Source organism: Jaculus jaculus, chromosome 3, assembly GCF_020740685.1.
Source record: "Jaculus jaculus isolate mJacJac1 chromosome 3, mJacJac1.mat.Y.cur, whole genome shotgun sequence".
Lineage (NCBI taxonomy): Eukaryota > Metazoa > Chordata > Mammalia > Rodentia > Dipodidae > Jaculus > Jaculus jaculus.
In genome coordinates, this window is record NC_059104.1 from 65,913,025 (window position 1) to 65,921,601 (window position 8,577).

Genomic DNA, 8,577 nt, shown 5'->3' on the forward strand with positions numbered 1-8,577 from the left:
TAAAACTTGGCTTATCATTTCAGGAGGTATCTTCAGTTGCAAGCACCAAGTCCATGTCCATTGCTCCAAACCAAAGGCTTTAAAAGACCAAAATCTACATGGTCAGGTTCATCTCACCCCACTTCTGGTACCAAGTTCTATAGCAGAGCACTTCAGGTTTGCTGAGATGAACATCCAAATCAGGCACTGTTATGGAGGAAGGGGTTTATTGAAGCTTACAGATCCAGAGAAAGTTCCATAATGGCAGAAGAAGCTGGCTTGCCTTCATAGGTCCAAGCAGAGATAGAGAAGCACACGCCAAAAGCCACACTGCACAGCACACTTCAGGAACCCCAGCTAGGCACACTTTGCATATCTTTAGATTGAAATCTCAAACCCACCACCACACCTTAGGGCTGGACCCTAAAATCCACCAGGTGACCCGGCCTACAGCCAGGTGGCTACAGATCTAAACTACAAGCTAATAAACACTGAATACACTGGGGGTCATCTATTCAAACTACCATGCTCAGGAAATTGAGATTCTGTAGAACTAGGTAGCAACTGGCATTGCAACTTATAGACAGAAATAGATATGGGGATTCCTCACCCTGCAACAGCAGCCAGTTACAGAGCACCTATGCCTGGAGTGTCTGAAATCTTAGCCCTAGGTGTTAGCAGCTCTCTTGAACTCTTCCAGCCACCAGAGCCTGCAGTTTCTCTTCCCTGGTTCTTATAGCATTCTACCATTCAGCTTCATCTCTTCATCCTGTCTCTACTTCCCCATTCTCCCATATTCCCATTCTGGCCTTTCTTGCAACTTGTTGCAGTGGCTTCCATTGCCCTTGGAAAGGAATCACTGCTCTTTATTTGCTGCTGCAGCTCACACCACAGTCACCAGTCCTGTGGCTCTGCCCCTCCAGCAGCTCTACATAGCTGAATAGACACACTCCCCAGCAGCCCAGCCTGTGACTGCTCAGCTCTGCCTCTCCAGCAGCTGTCAGTCAGTCACTCCAGTGCTCCTGTGACTGGCATGCCACCACTCTGCCATCATGGCGCTTCTTCACTGCTTCACTGTCTCTACCCTCCCCACCAGGTTAGCAGCTCAGCCTCCTCTGCTAAAGTAGGCAAGAAAATACCACTGGACAGAAGCCATGAATTGGATATAATGTTGCAACACCAATAGAGACAGCAAAGAATGGTGTCTCTCATCTGGCTCAAGAAGCAACCCAAGCAGCTTATTTACATCGCCAGAGAAGGGATGTTTGCACCAATCACAGAAGACCTTTTATGCAAATGAAGCTTAGTGTTTGCATCAAACATAATGTTGTCCCTTTCATACCTGCTAGAGCAACCCCTCTGCCAGATTAGCAAAGGGAGTACTGGTCTAGGTGAAAACACTTCTGGGGTCATCTAGAGTTCACTGGGGATTATGATAGCAAGGACTCTTTGCAAACTGTTAGAAACAATCCAGGCTGAGAGTTCATCTTCAGGAGCCAGAACAGGCAGTAGCAGTTGGTGTGTGGTTTCCTTGAGGCATCCATGGAGTGTTCAGAATGGCCCGTGCTGGCATCAGCATAGTCTGCTGGCTGGCTCACTGCTAGTCCTTTTCTCAGGCAGCCAGGGCAACAAGGGAGAGTTCAATCATTGCCAGCTAGGGAGTCACACTGCCCCGCCTCCAAATGCCTTTGCTTACTTTCAGGAAAATGAATGTCAGAAGGAGTCCTTATAATAATAACTTAGAGGTCTTATCATTAACACCAATAATTATTTATAAAGATTCTAACAGTGCTTAACAATGCTCCAAGAAGAGGTGGGCCCTTCATCATCTGTCTCACAAAGTTCCCTCTTCTAACTGACTAAAAACTATCTTGACAAGGATGGTGGCACGTGCCTGTCATCCCAGCACTTGGGAGATGGAGACAACAGTATCAGGAGTTCAAAGGTTATCCTCAGCTACATGGTGAGTTTCATGCTAGCCTGGATTATATAAGACCCTACTTCAAATGCGCGCGCGCGCACACACACACACACACACACACACACACACACACACACACACAGAAATCCTACCCATGAACCATGCATGCTTCCTTGCTCATTCTCACACACTGAAGTAATACATGTCAGAAATGTCACAAATGTGCAAATAGCACAGAAAATTGACATTTATAAAACTGAGCAGGGGTAATGATCCCAGATGGCTTTTTGGCTGCAACCCAGCTCAAAGCATGAGGATTGTCAGGAAGTGATGCCAAGCAAGGAGTGCTGTGTGGGGAAACAGAGAGCTTGGAGAAAGGCAACAGGAAGCATTTAGGGATCGGGGGGTAGGCTGCTGAGGAGCACAAGGCAGGGGTGATGATAGCAGGAAGGATCTTTGGGACTAGCTGTGCTGTGGGGAACCGCTGCGATGTTGAGCACAAAGGCCAGAACCAGAACTGTGTGTGAGAAGAACCACGCAGGCAGTGGGTGGGCTGTTGGGAGACCATAAAGAAGCCATACCTCCTCAGATAGTAGATATAGTGCCTGGAAGGTTACTGTCCATTTCCTCTCTCAATAAAGGGAGCATTCAACCTTCCCATTGCTGGGACAAAACACTCGACCAGAAGTAGCTCATGGAAAAGAAGGGTTTATTTCATCTCACAGCTTCAAGAAGTTTCATCATGGTGGGGAAGGCCTGGCAGAGCAGACAACTGAGTATTACATCTTCTCCCATAAGCTTAGAGTAGCAAGCATAAACTAGCTAGCACTGGCACGTGGGATGGAGTATAAAATCCCAAGGCTAGCCTCCAGTGGCACACCTCCAGCAAGGTCCCACCTCCCAAAGGCTCCACCAGTGGGGGAACAAATATGAAGCTCACTCACAAATACATGAGGCTATGAGGGACACTTAACATTCAAAACACCACAGAAGGCCAACTCAGCTGTCCAGAATGAGATGTAAAAGGTTGTTGAGGAGCAAGGGGAAGGAATGAGAATAGTGCAAGACTCCTGAGGAGGTACAATGGGAGGAAGTCAAATCTCTGAGGAAGAGATGACTCTTAAAGACATGAAGAATCTCTTGATTGCTGAAATAGGTAGGAGGATGTGATAGGTGTCAAGGTAGGTTGGTTGTGTGGAGACTGACCTGAGGCAGGATAGCTAGCTGAAGCATAGAGAGAACATGAGAAAGAAAAGGGCCTCTCTTTATTTCCTAGTTCTGCATTAGTCTTCTCACTGGCTGACACCCAATAATTTCAATATAAATGACAAACTTTCTGCAAAATAATTGAACTCATCTGCCTAAATATCACAAGCAAATTGTTACAGGGCTGATGAATCAAGTCATAGGTTTGCCCTCTTTGTGACCTATGTATAATAAGGTCAGGTTCCTTTCGATCAAGTTCTACCTCTACGACCTACCTCCCTTATTTACCTCACGTCTGTACAATGTATGTAAAAAGTGTCCTGCTTAAAGACAGGATTCTGTGGATAAAAAAATAAGCACCTTGGCACATGCTTTCCCAAATGTTTAAACTTAGTTGCAGATTAAGTAGTTTCCAAGCCCTCGAATCACAGAGGTACTTAAGTTCATACTCCTCCTAGGTCCTGCACTTGACTCTTTTAAGCATGTATTCTCTTTCTACCCTACCAATATGTTCTGAACTTTTGTTTCATTATGACTCATACTGAAATTGTTTTCTGTGGAGTCAAGAATTTGGCTGATCCTGAAACTCTAAAGGGAATTTCTCAGGCAAAGCCTTATACATCAAATTACATTTCCCACTGCTCTTGACATAGTGCTAACCTTTGGGAAGTCTGGGTCTTGTCCAATAGTGTCCCCTTGAATTGGGAAGTGGTGATGTCCAGAGGTGGTGGAGGGATGTTTTATAGTATAGGTTTTCTTCCTGGCTCCCCACAAAAGCCTTTTGCCTACTCCACTTTCTTTTCTTGTTTTTAATTTGAAAAAGAAGCCCAAGAACACAAGGCTTCCACAAAGATATATCTAACATAGAGTAACAAATACAATAAAAATGAAAGATGCCTCTATGTCTTAGTCAGATAAGGTTTCTACAACAAAATTGCATAGCTTAGATGGCTTAAACAACAGATGTTTATTTGCCATGATTCTAGAAGTCAAGATCAGAGTGTCAGTACAGTTGGGATCTTGGACGGCTCTGTTCATGCTCATGTCCTCACAAAGCCTTTCTCTTGGCGTGTACAGGGTAGGAGAACCTCTTCTTTATAACTGTACTGTTCCTATTTGGGACGTTACTAATTACTTACCAAAGGCTTCTCCAACACCCTCCAAGTATCAGGGTCCATTGAAGAAGAGGTGGTAGAAAAAAATGTAAGAGCCAAAGGAAGGACAGACTGTTTACAGTGTAATCTTCCTGACATAAAATGGCCTTGATATTCATGACTTCACAATGCTTGACACTACCTACACAAGACCTTCCTAATAGCAGGAAGAGATGATGACGTCAACATAGAAAGAGACCAATTGGAAGGGGGTGGGGATTCAATGGAGAGTGGGTTTAAGAGGAGAGAAAGGGGAGTGGGGTGAGAATTATCATGGTTTATTGCCTATACCTAGAGAAGCTGTCAATAAAAAGTTTAAAAAATATAAAATTGTGGAACCAACACAGCTCTTGGTGGCTGCTAAGAGTTCCCATGTGTGTGCTCTCTTTCTCAGGCAAGGTAAATCAAAAGCCCGTTTTGTGATTATTCATGTTCTGAATTATAGAAATGCATCCTCAGGAAATACCCATGGAGTAATTTGATGGGTGGCTTAGATAGCTGGTGGGAAATCTGGGTGGGAGATAGAATCTAGGAAGCGCATTTCTTGTGGCTAGCTTGCCTTCTCCATGCTAACAGGATATCTTCATTAGTTAATGAGTCTGTCCAAAGTGCTGATAAGACTGGTTAAATATTGATTATTTGATCAGTATTATTTAAAGAATTCAGGGACTGGGCTAATTGTGATGTCTTTTCTGAGTGTGGAAGAGGGTAAGAGTTGAAACTAGTAAGGAAAAAAAGCATACTAAAAAGAGAGACTGTAAAAATAAATGGAGTTAGGGCTCAGTAAGTACAGTGCACTACATAAACTGGGGATCATAAGTTCAAGGTCATTCCTGGCTATATGTGGAATTTTAGACCAGCCTGGGACTACATGAGATGCTGTATCAAAAAAAAAAAAAAAAAAAAAAAAAAAATGAGGTCTGGGAGAAACAAAGCAGTGGAAATTCAGAGGGAAGCAGGGCTGTGTGCCTCTGTGAGACAGGGCTGAGTGCCACGCTTGCATGCTGGGGCTAGATGCCATTCCATGACACCTGCTTAGAAGGGAGAAAGCCAGGGGAAGGTCAGAGGGAAGGAGCAGGGCATTGTGAGATGTAGCTGAGCACCAAGCTTTCACATCAGGGCTGGATACCATTCCAGGGTGGGTGCCTGCCTGGGAGGGCACAAACTAGCAGAAGGCCAGTGGCAATGAGGGCTGTGCCACTGTGAGACAGGGTTGAGCACTGGAGTTGTGGGCAGGGCTACTGGAGTTGTGGGAGGGAACAAGCCAGGGGGCGGTTATCAGCAAACAGTTGGCCAACCTGTGTTTTACTTCTCACACACATCTTCCAAGCCTCCTACCCAAATATGTGAAGAAGGGCTGAAGCAGAGGGCAACTGTGTACTGACTCTACCTCCCACAAGAAGCTTGAAGCTTATCTCACTCAAAAACCAGCAAACATCATCGGTGCCGGCGCCGCGCCTGCCGCTCCTGTCGAGTCGGTGGACGCCGCCTCACCGCCGGACCCGACGCCCGCGCAACCGCCGGACCCGCTCCGGCCTCGGGTGCGCCGCACCGTGACGACTCTCGGCGACGTCCAGCGGCCTCTGCTGCTCCTGCTGCTGCTCGTAGTAGGCCTTACACATGGTGCCTCAGAGGTGTTTGTGGTGAAAGACAGCAATGGGACAGCTTGTATAATGGCCAACTTCTCTGCTACCTTCTGGACAAGCTACAAGACTGGGCATGGTTCTCAGAATGCAAGCTTTTCTCTGCCATCCTCTGCAGAAGTACTGATTAGCAACAGCTCTTGTGGAGAAAATCCTTCTGAATCCATCCTCACGATTGGTTTTAGAAGAGGATATTCCCTGACTTTCGCCTTTGCAAGAAATGTAACACGTTACCAGGTCAAGGCTATGAAGTTTACTTACAACTTGTCAGACACAGAAATTTTCCCCAATGCAAGTTCCAAGGATATCAAGGTGGAGGAGTCTGTAAGTGACATCGAGGCAGATATAGACAAAAAGTACCAATGCTTCAGTGCTATGCAGATCGAAATGCAAGATGTGATCGTCACACTCCATGATACCACCATCCAGGCCTATTTGTCGAATAGCACCTTCAGCAAGGAAGAGACTCGCTGCAAGCAGGATGAACCTTCCCCAACCACTGCACCAGCCAGCCCCTTACCACCACTTGTGCCCACAAATCCCTCAATGTTCAGGTATAACATGACTGGTGACAATGGAACCTGCCTGCTGGCCAGTATGGCACTGCAGCTGAACATCTCCTACTTGCACAAGTTCAACACGACTGTGACCAGAGTGCTCAACATCAACCCAAATGAGACTTTGTTTGATGGAAGCTGCAGTGCCCAGTTGGTAACCCTGAGCCTCAGGAACCAGAACCAGAAGGGCAATGTCCTGGTGTTGCAGTTTGGGATGAATGCAAGTTCTAGTGTATACTTCCTACAAGGAATCCAGTTGGATATGACTCTTCCTGATGCTAGAGATCCCATGTTCAGAGCTGTCAACAGCTCTCGAGAGCCCTGCAGACCACCATTGGGAACTCGTACAAATGTAGCACTGAGGAGCACATCCCTGTCACCAAGGAGTTCTCCCTAAATGTCTTCAGCATTTGGGTCCAGGCTTTCAAAGTTGAAGGAGACAGGTTTGGGTCTGTGGAAGAGTGTGTGCAGGATGGAAACAACATGCTGATCCCCATTGCTGTGGGTGGCGCCCTGGCAGGGCTGGTCCTCATCATCCTCACGGGCAGGAAGAGGAGTCACGCTGGCTACCAGACCATTTAGCCTGGTGGGCGTGCGCACCACAGACACACAGGGGCCTGTCCTCATGTCCCCGAGCTTAGATAGGTGTGGAGGGGAGGCACACTTTCTGGCAAGCTGTTTTCAAATCTGCTTTATCAAATGTGAAGTTCATCTTGCACCACTTACTATGCACAGAGGAGTAACTACTGAAATGATAGTGTTAATTTTGCTAACTGGTTAAATGTTAATATTACCAAAGTAGAGCTCTAAGGGGAGGGCAGGAGTGCATTTCTGAATTGGCGTGAGCTCCACTCATTCAACGTTTTAAGATTTGGTGTTTGGTTTCTTCATTCTTTACTCAGATTTAAGCCTTACAAAAGGGAATCTCTGACCTGAACACTTGGGACTGATGAAGGGCGGCTGATCAGTAGGTTACACACTTAGGAGAAGGAAACAGGAGAGCAGGGTGTTCCCACATGAGTACACAGTGGGAAGCCTCTGGATACTCAGGTTGGGCTGCCTGCTTGGGGTCTTGCCCACTGCCCAGCTGGGGCGTGACCACATGATGCTCTGCTGCCCAAGAGCTGGCACTTTTCTAAATAAAAAAGGCATTATTTTTATTTACTTTTTGTAAAGTGATTTCCAATCTTCTGTTGGCATTCAGGGTGGCCCTGTTTCTGCACTGTGTACAATAAGAGATTCCCTCTGCTGGCCTGTCCTCTGCAGCTTGGGTGGGTTGTACACTGAAGATCAGCTCATGTAATGCATTGCCTGTAACAATGCTAATAAAAAGTCTCCTTCTTAAAAAAAAACAAAAAAACAGCAAACAGGGGCTGGAGGGATGGCTTAGTGGTTAAGGCATTTGCCTGCAAGGCCAAAGGATCTGGGTCCAATGCTCCAGGACCCATGTAAGCCAGATGCACAAGGGGGCAGATGCTTCTGGAGTTCATTTGCAGTGGCTAGATACACCCACTCTCATTCTCTCTCTCTCCCTCTCAAATAAATAAATAAATAAATATTTTTTAAAAAAAAACAGCAAACAGGACTGGAAGAAGAGCACCCAGTTGGACACCAGACAAGCCAGGCAACCCAAGATCTAATTTCCCACAAGGTAGCACATACAAAGTGAATCCTGCTAAGGCTCAAGTGTACCCACCACTGTGGGTCCCTGGTTCTTCAAGGGGCTGTTGTGCAATTGGCTCCCTGGAGGCGTCCAGGCAACTGTGGAGCAGGGTATTGAGTGGTCATGAGTATGATGGGAAAAAATCACCCAGGAGGCAGCGTCAGAGAGCAGCTCATTTATTTGTCAGGGGAATGGGTTTATAACCATTTGTGATAGAGCAGGAAGAAGTACTGGTCATAAGGGGATTGGTTAACACAATGGTCCTGCTGATGCCTAATTAGCATATAATGACATCACAGGTGAGTGGGAAAGAGTCACAAGCTCTAAGTGGTGGCAGGCAAAGGTATAGGTTATGGGTCTCAGGGGGTCTGGCTGTGCAAAGGCTGTTGGCTGTTACCTCATTAACATATTGGGATGTGCTGGGCAAGAGGTCAGAAGGCTCTGGGGGAAGTGA

General features: G+C 46.4%; 1 protein-coding gene across 1 annotated transcript; it reads left to right on the plus strand.

The window, feature by feature from the left end:
- Nucleotides 1–2,983: 2,983 nt before the first annotated feature.
- On the plus strand, nt 2,984–7,696 carry LOC123459421 (lysosome-associated membrane glycoprotein 1-like). Its single transcript, XM_045146042.1, is given in 3 exon segments — nt 2,984–3,056; nt 5,692–6,771; nt 6,774–7,696. Coding segments are annotated over 3 exon segments (1,422 nt in total). The 3' UTR covers nt 7,043–7,696.
- Nucleotides 7,697–8,577: the final 881 nt, after the last annotated feature.